Genomic DNA, 15620 nt, shown 5'->3' on the forward strand with positions numbered 1-15620 from the left:
CCGCAGCGCTACCACAGCTTGTCACGGCATTGCGAAGCCACCTCGATTTCCATAATTAAAACTTTGACAGAAAATTAGAAAGTAGGGAACACTTGCACATATTTAAGAGCCTGTTTGAGAGCATTCAGAGGGGAGGCAGCAAGCAACTACTATGAAAAAAAGAAGATGAGAACAAAACAAGAAAATAAGAGAATTTGAGAGAGAATTGAGATCATAAAGCTTCAATAATTAGTTCTTTATCTACTTTTGTGTTTCTTTTATTTTCTTTGACTTGGATTCATGGTTAAATTTCTGTGGATATTGTTTTATTAGTTATTATGAGCTAAATTATCTTTCTAGAATTGTGGTGGATTTCAACATGTAATCTAAATATTTGTTTCTCTTTAATTTACTATGAATGGGTCTAGTTTTGCTTATTTAAATATATTCTTAATACTTTTGATTGTTTGGCCAACAATTAATTGATTTGTAAATCTAATTGAGACTCGACCTAGAGATTTTAGATTGGACTAAAGTTTGAATAGTGTATGTTCACATCACTTAGGTGATCTAATTCGTGATTTGGGTAGATATAAACCAATTACTATACATAACCAAACTAGAACATTGGCTTAATGAATCTTATTTAATTGATTCCTACAGACATATAGTGACCCAATTAAGTTAGGTATTTATGCAAGCATCTCAACGAAAACTGATACATTGCTTTAGATTCTAGGTTAGTAGAACCACCCACGAATGAAAATAATAAGAGAAGCTAGTATCAGATGAAATGTTGAATAAACGCATAATTTTAGGTTTTAGTTCATTACCTTTTCCAAGTAATTTTAATTTCTATTAGTTAACTGAGTGCTTGTTTTAATTTTGTTTTAATTAATTTTTTAAAAATTTTAGTTATTTAAATAAGATTAATTTGTCATAAATTTTAATACTTAGTAAAGATTTAAGAACAAATCTCTATGGGTATGATAATTTACTTCATTGTTATATTACTTATTCGATATGTATACTTACATGTATAAAATTGACAACACTTTTCTAATAGTATTTCTGACAAAATATTTGGTTAAAAAAGAAAATTTCTGACAAAAATTACACTTTTCTCGTTGGAAATTTTACTTAAAAAAAGCGGTTTTATCTTTTAGTGCAAATGGAACCTAATCATTATAAACGCTTGCTAGATTGCTTTAGTGCAAGTACCAAATAAGATCATAGAAAATCATAAACTTTCTACTTCAATTAGTATTTGAGATCCAACTATTAAAATCAATTTTAAATTTTGGAATTTAAATTATAAACTTAATCTTTGTGATACTTTATCTAAATAGTACTTACACACTATTCTTTTGCTTTAAAAAAAATATAATACTTATACACAATAAGTTTTTTTCTCTTTTAATATTGAGAAAAATCAAAACTCACTCATTAAATAAATGACGATACACTTATTATTAAACTAAATTCTCAAGTACAACACTGGACAATAAGTTTTATACATGCTCACGAAACTTCCGGAAGAAAATGCATTGAAAAGTAATTGCTAATGTGAACAAAGGAAACACGGAATCCATCAATGGTGACCAAGACAATAGATATCCAACGAGCTCGGCCGTCCACAGTGATTTAATGGATGCCCGGAATGATTACGTTGTTGAAAGGAGAAATGGAATTGTTTTGTTCAATATAGACACGTGCATGTATGGAGACAGATATTGTCAGGTTGGAAGTACTATAGCATTATCGAGTTCTACCGTACTCAACCCGTGTTATCTTAACTAATCTTTAGAGAATTGTGCGCACCGAAAAATCCATAAGGCTTTGACCTAATGATGTAGCATGTACTGAGCCCGTATTGTGATTGGGTATTCATTGATATATACGGAAGTTTCAATGACTAAGATTCGAAATTAACAATGACGGTACGTTTTTGTTGTATATCTCTTTTTCTTTTGTTTTTTGGCTGAATGAGAATTTTTTTTGCCGTAACTATGTCAATTATGAGTAATTAAAGCAAAAATGGTTCCGTGGAGAGCTTGAGCTTTACAATGACAGAGGTTATCGTCATTAATGTTATGAATTTACATTTAGAGCAAGCAAGAAGGTGTGGCATGTAAAATCTCAATCGATTTCACAAAACAGATTCAGCAAAGTTTTTTTTTCTTCAATTTTCGATCCAATTAAAACAGTTTACTTGATACATACATATCTTTGTTGTGATCTGTTGTCTCTTTTGTGAATGATTAGTTGTAAAAGATGATGCACTTAAAGGTATGAATCCAAAGAACGGAAAGATATTTGGACGTGAACAGAGGTGAAAACGAAGAAAACTGAACGAACCTGCAAGAAAAACATGCAAGATCGATCTAGTTAGAAATAATTATAGGAGAGTCATGTTAGACATACTAAGATGCGCCTACTCGATGTGGTTTGATAAACGAGAATTTCCTGTGCTGGTAACTGGCAACTTTGTAAGTTTGTGCAAATTAAAGCAAAAGACAAAAGTTTCGTGGAGGGTTTGAGCTTTACAATGACGCCAATTGTCGTTATTAATGTTTCTCCTTTTCCCATCCTAGGTTAAGAAAGATGCCATATGTTAACGTAACTAGATTTCACACATATACTTGGGAAAAGGCCCTTTTCCCTTCATATCGTCAACCCCAGTGAAATAACCAAAATTTAAAGCATGAATTTCATTTCACCTTTGGGGATTGAGATAGGCTACCTTACAGATTTGGAATTAAAGTTTCCAATCTAACTTGGTGTTCTCTAGATTTTCACACCCGCGTACAGTTAAAGCGTGTCATGCCGTTGGTACGGCTGGCTGGCCCTGTTTGACCACATTTGTACTCCGGCACTTCCCCAAAATTGGTCATGTGCTAACACTTGTCGATATTATTACATTTGTCCAAGTGCTTCTTATTTGAGTGTCTACGTTGTAATAATGCGCATTGAGGACTCCAATAAACATATCTTGCTTTTAAATATGCTATATGAACTTGAAGTATTCACTTTTCTGCAAGAGAAAAGAGCATACAGATCTTAGCTCGGTCTTCTCTCAAATATCAAATGGAAGTGACATCTCCGGAGCAGGAGAGTGCTGGGCCCTTAACTCGTGGGTGCCAGTGGCTCAAGGCCTTGCCTAAAGAATTTTGTGCTAAAGTAATGGGGATTGCAAAGATGGCGAAGAAACTAGGGCAAGATGATCCAAGAAGGATAATTCATTCCCTAAAAGTTGGGCTAGCTCTTACACTGGTTTCATTGTTCTACTACTTCAAGCCACTCTATGATGGTTTTGAAGACAGTGCATTGTGGGCTGTTCTAACTGTTGTGGTCGTTTTCGAATTTTCTGTAGGTAAGTATAGCATTGTTTTTATATTTTGGTAATTTTTTTACATGCCATTGCCATTTTTATTTCACTAGAACGAATTTTTTCAGTATTTCGAAATAATTTCATTGTTCTGTTATGTTTTGCAGGAGCAACACTTGGGAAAGGTTTAAACAGGATGTTGGCAACATTTGTAGCAGGTGCCTTAGGCATTGGAGCTCACTGCTTAGCAACTCTTTCTGGGAGGACAGCCGAACCCATCTTAATAGCAATTTTTGTCTTCTTAATAGGTAAATTACATACTCATGATATATATTACAAAATCGATGCCATTTTCGATATCGAACTGATCATCTTTGTCTCAATATCGGTGTCTTTTTGCAGCTGCAATTGTGACATTTATGAGATTCTTTCCAAGACTGAAGGCCAGATACGACTACGGGCTGTTAATATTCATCTTGACCTTCAGCCTAGTGTCTGTATCAGGTTACCGAGATGATCAAGTGCTAAAAATGGCCCATCAGAGGCTATCAACAATCATAGTTGGTAGCTGTATTTCAGTCATTGTTTGTATTTGCATTTGCCCAGTTTGGATTGGTGAGGATCTCCACAATTTTGTCGCTGCCAACATGGAAAAGCTTGGGAATTTTTTGGAAGGTACAAAATCCAATATTATTGAACTCCGATGAACTAATACTATATGCTTAAAGAATGATTTCATTATTTTAATCCCTCCCACTGCCAAGCAAATATTCCCTATTCCCTCTTTTTAGTTTAGTTTTTGTGGTCAAGTCAAACTTACAGAGTAATTTAATGTACACAAACAGCTTTTGGAGATGAATACTTTAAAGTATCTGAAGAGCCGCAGTCCAACGTGAATAAGTCATTTCTTCAAGGGTATAGAAGTGTTCTAACTTCTAAAAGCGGTGAAGAAACAATGGTAAGTGACCAGCTAATATAATTCTGTGTCCTCCACATTTAAGGCATTACTTGAATTCATTGAACTAGCTAATTCAATTAAATTTCCATTCTCTCTCTGCAGGCTAATTTAGCAAGATGGGAACCAGGTCATGGTCCGTTTGGGTTCCGTCATCCTTGGAAAATGTACCTAAAACTTGGAAATCTTACTCGGGAATGTGCCTACAAAGTTGAAGCACTTAACAGCTACCTTAACTCTAAGATCCAGGTATGTAACCAAAATCAATTTCACCAACTTTTTACCCTCAAACTACAATTTACACAAATCCTAACCATCATTCTCCTCATAAAATTAATTATCTGCTTTTATTCTTGCAGACTCCTGCTGAAATCCGTGGCAAAATTCAAGGGCCATGCGAAAAGGCTAGCCGCGAATCTAGCAAAGCTTTGAAGGAACTGGCGTCCGCATTTAGGAAAATGGTTCGGACAAGATCAGCTATTCTGCACATTGCCAGCTCGAAAACTGCCGCTGAAGAGCTCAAAAACCTCCTCAAACAAAGCGTTTGGGGAGAAGCAGATGTACTAGAGATTATACCAGCTGCTTCAGTTGCTTCACTTCTACTAGAAATCATTGAATGCATTGAGAAAATTGCGGAAGCCGTATATGAATTGGCCAAGGTCGCATCCTTCAGGAACAGAGATGCTACAGTCTTGCCCGAACGACCAGATTTGCTCCACCAGGGAGCAGTCCAGCAAGTTTCTGACATTGATATGCTACATCATGTTATTACTATTGCGGAATAAATATAAAGAATTTTGTGACAGTAGTTGAAAAACTTTATGGAATTGTGATAATTAAAGTATCTTAATTTCCAAGAAATAATATTCATAGAATAGTTGCATACATACGGAGCCAATGGGGATGCCATCCGAAGCTCCCCTTGTAGCTTTGCTTAGGCTAAGCTTAGATTAAAAACGGGCCCCTCAAACTATCTCAACATAAATATCTTATTAAAGTTTTCTTTCTTTAGTTTTGTCGGTTTCTTTCATTGTCATCAGGTCCTGTGTTTTGCACTTGGTTCTTTATGTCTGTTAGGTACTTTTCTCTAAGTCTGGCAAGATGATGACGGTATGTATCTGCATACTGAGTATATTGCCCAAGGACTTGTCCTAGGTTTTTTTGTTCTGGTGTTGGAATATTCTTATTCCACATAGCTCAATAGAAGTATATTCATAACTCTCAAGCTCACTCCTTTCCGAAATTTTATTTACAAACACCTTTTCATTTATTGCTCCCCATATAGACCACAACATAGCCCCGCATATAATTATCAAATGTAGCCTACACCCCATTTGTTCAGCTACATAGGTAACATGCTCAAGAAATTTGGAGATTGAGATCAACACACACATCATGGTACCATACCATTTCATAATATCACCCCAAAGATTTCATATCCACATGCCATTAAGAAGAATGTGATTACCTTCATGAAAGCAAGCGCCACACCACAGACACATGCACTCCCCATCTGGGATTTGCCATTCTCAAGATACAAGGAAGCTCTTCGTATTGGTGCAAATGGGGTTTAGATGGAATTCAAGAAATCGGTAAAATTGACTTCAAGACGAACCTTTCAATAAATGATATCTATAAAATTTATTTCACCCCTATCGCTCCGTATGAAAAAAGAGAATTATGCGAATAGCCTTGGATAAAATGAGCCAACATCTAACTTCATCTTTGCATTTACAAGAGTAGACTACTAGATATATCCGAGAGTTTGCAAAATTGTTCGGTTTTAGAGCCTACTTTCTACAGCAAGTAGATTATAAGGAATTTAGATCTCTTTGATAGATGATGGGAACTAAGTATTTATATTTATTTTCTTAACATAACATTTCATTGCTTTTGATTTTTCTGCTCTTGTCTTATTTATTTTTTGGTATGTCAAAATGGTTAGCAACAAGTCCTTTATATAGGCTTACAAGTGTCTCTTTTCAAGGACACAATCTGTTCATCAAGGCACCTCTTTGTCTTAAAGATACATTTGAATTTTGCAAGACACAATCCTTGGATAAAGGTAATGTTTCAATAATCACTTTATGAAAGGACAATCATTCATTCTATAAGACATAATTTTTGAGCTATAATATGAAAAGATAACTTTTCATATCCAAACTTTTGAGTTGTAATATTTTTCCAATTGGCTCATAACCTTTGGATTTAGAAGTATTTTTCCAACATATCACTTTACTAAGAGACATAACTATTCATATGAAAACATATCCAAAATCTAATAGTCACACTATATGAGATAACTTTTGGGCTACAATAGCTTTTCATATGAAAAGATAACCTTTTTATCTTGAAAATACACCAACAATCCCCCACCATTTTCAAAATTTTCAAATACCAACAACTTTGGGAATCTTATGCATAAATTAAGGTATCCTTCAGATTTGAACATTCACTTAGTAAATGTGGTTGGCTCTAGTCTGAATTGAGTGGTTGGCCAAACATTAAACCGTCTAATTTTCATTTAACTAGTTGGGCCACTAAACACACACAAGTTTCATTACTCATTTTGTATCTAGTTTTGCCAACATGTTTTTTTGTGGCCTTATGGTTTGCATCCATCAATTAGTGCTATCAGAGTCAAGCTTTTAGCTTTTAGAAGCAGCCACACTTCCACTCACATAGGTAACCCCCATTGGAAGTACCCCGTAATTATAATACTTCAACGTATACATCTTATGGCTCTATTAAGAACTTTTGTTCAACCTTACTTTACATATTATGAGAACTAAGCACTATACACCTCAGGAAAGAAAACATAAATTAGTGCCTACAATTATCCATGCGGTAGAATGGTCAATACCCTAGACTTGCAGGTTAACCACAAGCATCAAGGTGAGCTCCCACCATTGGAAATTTAGTTGAGAGGTTTGAGACCCATCCCTCTTGAGGCATTTATTACCAAGTCTTTTTTCAAAACTTTGGTAAACAAATCTGCTAAGTTTTTATAAGACCTCACATAACTTATAGTGACTATACCATCACTAATTCTTTATCTTAAAATGCTACGTCAAAGTCTAATATATCATCTTTTTTCATTGTATGCTTGATTATATACCTTTGATACCATTGCTTCATTGTCATAATGTATCAAGATTTATGCCATTAGTTTAGGCCGCAATGAAATTTTATAGAGTAAATCTCTTAACCATTCCTCTTCTTAAGTGGTAGATGATAAGGCTACAAATTCAGTTGCCATGGTGGAATCCATTTGACAATATTGTCTTTTATAACCTTAAGAAACAACACCCCCACCAATTGTAAAAATCTAACTAGTCATAGAAGTATAATCCATTCTATTTGAGTTCCAACTAGCATCTGTATACCCTTTTAAAACCGAAGGAAAACTTGAATAGCAAATACCATAATTCATTATACTCCTTGAGTACCTTAGAACTCTATAAACAATATACCAATGTTCTTTACTTAGATTACTTGTTAACCAACTTAGCATCTCAACTGCAAAAGCAATGGTTGGCTATGTACGCGCCATAACATAAATTAGGCATTCAACCACCCTCACATTTTCATTTTGTGATATTGGCTTTTCGTTGTTAGGTACTAGCCTTATATTAGAATCATAAAGCATAGATATTGGCATATAATCTGACTTACTGTACTTCATTACAATCTTTTCAATGTAATGAGATTGAGACAATATTAGGCCATTATTGACTTTCATTATTCTTATACCAAGAATAACATCCACCACACCCATATCTTTCATGTCAAAATTCTTTGATAAGAATCTTTTTGATCCTTCCACTTGTTCCAAATCGATACCAAAGATTAACATGTCTTCCACATATAGGCAAATGATGACCCTTTTACCATTATGGAACTTACTATAGACACATCTGTCAGATTTATTTATTTTGTAGCCATTAGCTAGCATAACTTTATCAAACTTTTGATGCCATTATTTAGGTGTTTGTTTTAATTCGTGCGAGGACTTTACAAGCTTATACACTTTCCTTTCTTGACCAGGAAAAACAAACTCTTTTGGTTGTTCCATATATACCTCTTCATCTAATTCACCATTGAGGAATGCTGTTTTAACATCCATGTGGTGAATTATCATTTTATGTATAGATGCAAGTGCCATAAGCATTCTAATTGTAGCTATTGATGCTATTGGTGCATATGTATCAAAATAATCAACATATTCTTCTTGTTTAAAACCCTTGGCCATTAGCCTTACTTTAAACTTATTTACGGTTCCATCAATTTGCATTTTCTTTTTGTAAATCCATTTACAACTTATTGGCTACAGAAAGTCTACCAATTTTTAAGTTTTATTTTCAACACTTTTATTCGAGATTTCAAGTAAGTTTCAATATTTCTTTTATTCATTTTTTATTTTTATTATTTTCTTCTTTTCTTTTCTTTTTTATATTTAAGAAATATTGTTAACTTTCTTCACATTATTTATTTTGTTAAGAAATTGTGTTGGGTATTAATGATTCTTGAGCTATTATGCTTAATTATTTTTTAGTATGGTAGATTCTTTGGACTTGTGTTCTATAATTCTATGGTAACTTGAAATTGGGACTATGGAAAAATTGAGAATGGTAGTCGACCTAGCAAGACAAAATTCTAGTGGTTCGTTTGATCAGATCCAATGTAATCAATAGATGGACAACATGTTTTGAAATTATGGTGCTTTGTGGGAATGGACATGTCTACTCTTCCATCGGCACCTAATCCTTCTAAGGGTGCCAATGAGGCAGAGGACAATGATGTAGAGGGTGATGGAGATGAGGATGAGGATTAGAGATTCTACAGATTCATCCAACCATCAGGGGAGTATTCTCTACCTTTCCTTTATTTTTTTAACATTGCGGACAATGTTTAGTTTAAGTTTGGGGGGCTGAATTTATTTTTCTAGTAATGAATATTTTGTGGAAGTTTTAGATTTAATTTTATTTGCATGCGTATTTAAATTTATAAATAATTTAGGATTAGTTGGTAAATGAATTTATTATTTGTTCGAATTTTAGGAATTTAGAGTAAATTTGTGTCAATTTTTTCTTTAATTTCTCTATCCAATGATGATAATTAGCTATATTGAATTCTTATCATTTGGTGAAAAAGGTTTTTGTTTGGATTCATGCTAAATTTTTTTGTTAAGTATCATTGTTAGGATGTGATTTCCATAATTTTGAGCACTATATTTTTACTTTGAATTATTATGAATATCCAAAGAAGGTTTATATTGATGTGAATTTAGATTATGTCAAGAATTCTAGAGTTTGCTTGATTTTCTTTCGAGGTAAAATCCTAGACAATACTTAGTTAGGAAGATGATTTAGGCCATCTTTGGATCGTTTGAGAATAAAAAGCCAACCTTGTTAAATTTTTATCCCAGTATACCATGTTGAGCCTAATTTCCCTTTTCTTTATTTAATTACATAATAATTGAGCCTAGCCTTAAAATAAAATTTTTAATTTGGCAACCCTCACTCCTAAGCATGTATGTTGTTTTAGGAAATATAAATGGAGCTAAATGTTGAAAAAGGTGGAAAGGTGATGATGATGTAAAAAAAAATTTAAAAATCACCCCACTACCTACAATACAAAGAAAATAAATTTTGAGGTGTGAAATTGTGAAAGAAAAAAGGAAAACAATGTTGAACAAAAGAAAAGTTCAAATGTGGAAGAAAAGGTGTACTTGGTAAATGAAAATAAAGCTCTCTATATAGGTCATAGAGTAATTATGTGTTTAGGGTAATTTGAGTCACATTATTATCCTACATCCTACCTTAACCCTAACCATACATTACAAGCTTTATAAAATCCTATTGATCCCTAGCTTGGTGTTAGTCTATATTAGTTGAGATAAAGATGAAAAGTAAACTCATCCAGATGTCATGATATTCTTGGTAAAAAATTTCACACACACACACACACACATGAAAATCCATTTGAGAATGTGCTAGCATTGGAATTGAAATATGAATTTGAATGATGCCTATATTTTTCCTTGGGTTAATTATTGATAGAAATACTTTTTTTGAGGAAATTATGTGGAATCATTGAGTTGGTGCATTTTATCTCTAGTAGTAGTAGTTGTAGTAGTAGAAGTAACTATATTTATTTTGTTTTCGCTATCTGAAATTGATTTTAGTAAGTTAGTTTCTTTTCTATATTTTGCTCAAGGAATAGCAAAATATTAAGTTTTGGGGTGTGATAACTCTATGATATGGAGTTATTTGGGCTTAATTTTAATAATAATTTAGCTTAGTTCTTGTAGTAATACATAGAAATTATTAAGTTTTATTTAATTATTTTATGTTAGTTAATTTAGGTGAGTCAATCTAATTTCAGTTAATTTCATATTTAATTTTGTCTTAATGTGATTAAGATAGGTTGTTATTGATTTATTTGTGCTTTTGTAGGTGTTTAATGGAGGAAGAATTTTAATGGAAGAAAAAGAGCAATTTTAAGGTGTAGACTTCTATTGCACACGTTTTGGTATTTCAACCATAACTCTCTCTACAGAACTTCAAATGAGATGATTCTTAGACTATTGCAAAGACAAGAGAAAAGAATACAACTTTCATGTTTACTACTTTACCTAGTTTAACTTGGAAGATGGTCAAAAGTCATATCAAAGTTGAAGCAATGCAGTAGTCTTAGAGCACTTACAATTACTGCTAATTAATGGGTCGAGGCAGCAGCCCATGTAGTCTGATGAGGAAATCCTGATTGAATTAACTTCTTTCTTCATCTAACTTAGCCTAACTTCAAAGTTCTATAAAAACAACCTTTCAAAAGACTTTTAAGGAGAGAGCAAAACACTAGATTGACAGTTGAGAATCAAGCCACAAGGTCATTGAAGCTTAGAAGAATTTGAAGGATTCAAGAGGAAACTCGTCAAAGACTTTTAAATAATTTAGGACTCTAAGTTAGCAACTTAATCTATTTAGCTAAGTTAAGAGAGAGAGACAATAATCAGATCAAGTATTGAGGAACATTATAATCTTAGGTCTAAAAGTTAATCAAATTTAATAAAATAATTTTGTTGGTTAATTTAGATTAGTTTTAGTCTTTAGTTTGTTTTTCTTTTTAATTTAATTTTTAATTGTTTGGTTAAAATTAGGGTGTTATAATTTTAGTAGCTAACAACAGGAATTAAAACAATTCTCTGTAGGAACGATACTCTATTTTATCATTATATTACTTGTTAACGATATGTGCACTTGCATGAGAAATCAACAACACTTATCTCAAAAGCATTCAAAGATGGTTGATCTTCACAACACCAAGGTTGTTTTCAAGCCATGAAGTTCACTCTCAACTCAACATTTGATCACAAGGAAGATATGGACAAAGCTATGTGCTAAAATGTCAAGGAATCTTGAAGAACAAAGCTCCAATCGACCCTAGAACAAAGCAAGTCGATTTTATGGAAGAACAGGCAAGAACGGACAAAGAAACTTAAAAAGAGACTACCATAGTCAACCTTATAATGCCTATAGTCAACCTTGGAACAGTGCCATAATCGACCTTGATGAAGCTATAGTTGACCCTAGAATAGTGCTAGTCAACTCGCCAAGCTCTAATGAGAAAAATACAAGCTTTTTGGGATAGGATCAACTAGAGAACTTCCATAGTCAACTACAAGTGATCGTTAGACGCAAAATTCAAAAGGAAACTAGCTAGTTTCTTGCTTTAATCATCTTTAATGGCTTCAAGACCTCTCCAACTATAAAAAATGACCATTTGGAAGCATTTCAAAGTGAGGAAGAAGAAAAGAAAAAGACCAAACTCTCGAAGATCAAAGTATTGAAAGAAAATGAGAGAAACCAAGCCTTCTTGAGCTAAAATTTTTTGTGCTTTCAGTCTCGTCTTTACATCATAACCTTTTATCCAATGTTAGGCATTTTTCCTCCATTGTACTAAACTAGCAAAATCCACTTTTTAGAGGTACTACTATTATCCTTGTAAAGGTTCTAACTTAGCCTTGAAAAGTTAGTAATGGTTTGTGGTGATCCTGTTAAAAACCATGGGTTTGTGGTGACCCGTTAAAACCACGTGTTTGTAGTGAACCCATTAAAAACCATAGGTTTGTGGTTGAACCTATTAAAAACCATTATAAGGGTTATCGTTTCCCGTTAAAAAGAACAAATTCTTTTAGTAGATTGAAAATTCCTTGGTGAACCAAAGGAGTGTATGTAGGCACTTGAAAAGTTGAACCACTATAAATCTTTGTGTCTTGATTTACTTTTGTGCTTTGTGATTTATTATTGAAACTCTATTTTCGAAAAATCATTTGCTTTTATTTCAACACAAGTAGAAAGTCCATTTTGAATAAGTTTTGATTTTTACCTCGTGCCTTCATTTTATCATTGTTTTGTTTTGCCATATTTCATTTCCAAAGAACCCATTTCATAAAGTGCTTGTAGTTTGATTCATATTCTTAACATCTTACTTTTGATTTTTTATTTAGTCTTTCTTTATCATCAGTTATACACTTTTACTCTTGGAAATATTTTTTCTTGTGTTAAACTTATTTGCTTTGTACTTGAAAAACATTTAAAGCATTTCAAAATAATCATTTGCTTGAATTTGACTGAGTAGTTTTGCAAAAGATTTACATATGCATCATAACTCTTTTTGAAACTCTTTTTGCATCTTTTGAAAATAATTTTCTGGCCAAAGGTCGACTACAAGATTAGCAAAGTTGACTACAAGATGTTCAAATTGCTCAAAAATGAGTGCTTCACAAGCATAATAGACTATAACCCCTTCATAGTCGACTACTTCAACTACTTCTAGTTTCTCAAGTTTTCGCATTGTGATTTATTGTTTATATTTGCCATAGAAAATAATGTGTTTTGTTTTTGACACAAGAAAAATTTTTGGTTGCAAAAAGTCTTGATTTTTGTACTTGAGTTTCTAAAGAAATTTTTAAAAGTCCCCCCTTCTTGGACATTCTTGTCACTTTTTTATTAAGCTAACACTTCTAATAGAAATGTTCCCCCACTTTAGCCTCCATTTTACTCACAACACTAAATAATCTAGTAAAGCATTCTTTGAGTGGCTTTTCCTTTAACGAAAAGTCGTACCAAAACCAAATGCTCTCTCTATAGCTAAAAACCCATCTACATGCCTCACTTCTTATAATGCTTAGGATCCCTTCTTCATTCTTTAATTTCATTATATCCCCTCATACTTTACACATCTTCCCAACATTTACCTTTAAAGGAACCCAACTTTGTGTTGCAGCCCCATACTTTTCTTATATGATCTTTCTGCACAATGAGTTCATTTCACACCCGTACTACCACCACCAATTTCAAAATAGTGCACTATTTTGAACCAAGAGATTCGATATGCTAAAACCCTTACAGCACGTTTGGTTCGTGGAATAGGTAGGAATGGAATAGAATTGTTATTCTGTGGGAATAGAATAAAGTGGGAATAGAATAGAATAAATATTACATAGTTTGATATGATGAATAGAATAGAGGCAGGAATTGCTATTATGATTTATTACAGTGTTTGATTGGTGGAAATAAGATTGGAATAAGAAAGGAATAGATGATAAAAAGACAAAAATACCCTTAACCATATTAACAATTATTTTCATAAAAAAATAAAATTATCTTTATTATCATTTAAATACACATTTATCCCAAAAGATAATTACCCATCATAATTATATTTTATCCCAATTACTAAAAATAATTATTATTTAATCACATATTTTTATAAATAGATAATTATTTAAAAATATAATTTATTTATATTATATTTTATCTATCATAATCAATTAAATTTGTGTATAGATTTTTTTAAGCCAATTCTTCATATATTATGAATCATTTTCATATATTATGAATCATTTTTTTCTAAAAAAAATGTAGATTATGTCTTTTGATAGATTAAATGCAAATTCATAAACCCTTTTAAAAAAAGAAGAAATCATTTTTTTGAACCTAACATTTGGTGCTGAGGAAACATAAATGCCAAAAAGAGAAATAACGTGTCTTTCAATTTATTATTTGCATTCCATATCTGGGAAGAAAATGACAATTTACAAGCATAACTAAAGTATATTAGCATGGAGATGCTATAAGTATTAAAAGAGCCTTGTAATACTAAATGCCTTTTAGATGAAAATATTAGTACATATAATCTACAAATCACGTATAGTTTACAAAATACATTGACCTTGAAAGTAATAGATGAATATTCATCCTATTACACAAACTTACAACATGCATAAAACCAATAAAGTCATTACAATAACATCACCCTTATACAACCACCAAAATAACTGTCAACTCAAAAGGGTTTATACTTGTTAATGAACCCCATAATTAGTATCAACATCAAGCACAAGTACCCAAAAGTTACAATATTAGGAACTTACCTTTACAAAAAGTTTTAGATCCATCCAAGCTCAACGATCAGCAAGAAATGTCGTCAACCATTCAAGTCTTTGATCGGGATCAATACTAAAAAACACAAACATAAGAGTTAGAGATTTCAGAAGTTTAATTGAAGCTAGAACCCTTTCTCTCGCTGTCAATCCCTCTACTTGACTTAAAATCCCATCCAACTCTTGAGCCTTTTGTTGGATGTTCACCTCTGCCCCAACACTTTTGCTAAACTCAATTCCAGCCTTTTTTATGTTCTCACCCAATATCGTTGCAGCAGCAATAATTGATTCAGATGTGATGGGATCACCTGTCTCATTTAGCCCTTTCCTCTTCCTTGTTGAAGTTGTGTCACTTCTAGGAGCTGATGTTTGAGGTTGAATATTGGAGAAATCTTCATCCTCAAAATTAAATCCAGCTAGGTTTTCACCTTCAGTTTCCTCATTGATTGTATCATTACAGTCTTGCATTTTTTCAAGGATATCTGTTGCAGTTTGTGCATCTTTCCCTATTGCACGATCTCTTGCATAAATAATACTCAGCTCATTGAAAAAGGGAAAACTCTTTCTTCTAAAAGGGGTAGCCTCCTTGTGACTCTAATAATAAAAAAAAAAACTATTACTTATATTATTAGTAAGAAACTAATATGAAAATAAATAAATAACCCAAACTCAAAAATGTACCTGTATGTAAGATTCCCATATAGGATCATCAGCAACAACCATGTTCCTTTGATCATCCCACCCAAATCCACTAGTATGTGTCCCTTGCACCATATCATATATAATAGCCCATTCTTTTTTCAAAGTCTTTATTCTAGACTCTATATGAGGCTTCGCCTTCAAGTTTGCATCTGGTAATTTTGTTGCAAGCATATTTTCAAGTTCTATTAAATAAGCCCCTCTAAACC

General features: G+C 32.7%; 2 protein-coding genes across 2 annotated transcripts; one reads left to right on the plus strand and one right to left on the minus strand.

Moving 5' to 3' along the window:
- On the plus strand, positions 2951–5047 carry LOC18590216 (aluminum-activated malate transporter 2). The gene is made up of 6 exons (XM_018126911.1): positions 2951–3352; positions 3475–3615; positions 3710–3982; positions 4153–4265; positions 4368–4511; positions 4622–5047. The coding sequence occupies exons 1-6, from the start codon at positions 3067–3069 to the stop codon at positions 5045–5047; spliced, it is 1383 nt and encodes a 460-aa protein (XP_017982400.1). The 5' UTR covers positions 2951–3066.
- On the minus strand, positions 14734–15585 carry LOC18604799 (uncharacterized protein At2g29880). Its single transcript, XM_018126912.1, has 2 exons — positions 15394–15585; positions 14734–15306 (listed from the first exon to the last, which is right to left on the minus strand). Exons 1-2 carry the CDS (start codon positions 15583–15585, stop codon positions 14734–14736), a joined length of 765 nt encoding a protein of 254 aa, XP_017982401.1.

The sequence above is a fragment of the Theobroma cacao genome, chromosome 9 (assembly GCF_000208745.1).
Source record: "Theobroma cacao cultivar B97-61/B2 chromosome 9, Criollo_cocoa_genome_V2, whole genome shotgun sequence".
Taxonomy (NCBI): Eukaryota; Viridiplantae; Streptophyta; class Magnoliopsida; order Malvales; family Malvaceae; genus Theobroma; species Theobroma cacao.

Excerpts from the sequence above, each read along its gene's own strand:
- LOC18590216 (XM_018126911.1), top strand. The coding sequence starts at position 3,067 with ATGGAAGTGACATCTCCGGAGCAGGAGAGTGCTGGGCCCTTAACTCGT. Across the intron at positions 3,353-3,474 it reads CGTTTTCGAATTTTCTGTAG|GAGCAACACTTGGGAAAGGT; the intron begins GTAAGTATAGCA and ends TATGTTTTGCAG. Across the intron at positions 4,512-4,621 it reads ACCTTAACTCTAAGATCCAG|ACTCCTGCTGAAATCCGTGG; the intron begins GTATGTAACCAA and ends TTATTCTTGCAG.
- LOC18604799 (XM_018126912.1), bottom strand. The coding sequence starts at position 15,585 with ATGCTTGCAACAAAATTACCAGATGCAAACTTGAAGGCGAAGCCTCAT. Across the intron at positions 15,307-15,393 it reads TATGGGAATCTTACATACAG|AGTCACAAGGAGGCTACCCC; the intron begins GTACATTTTTGA and ends TTTTATTATTAG.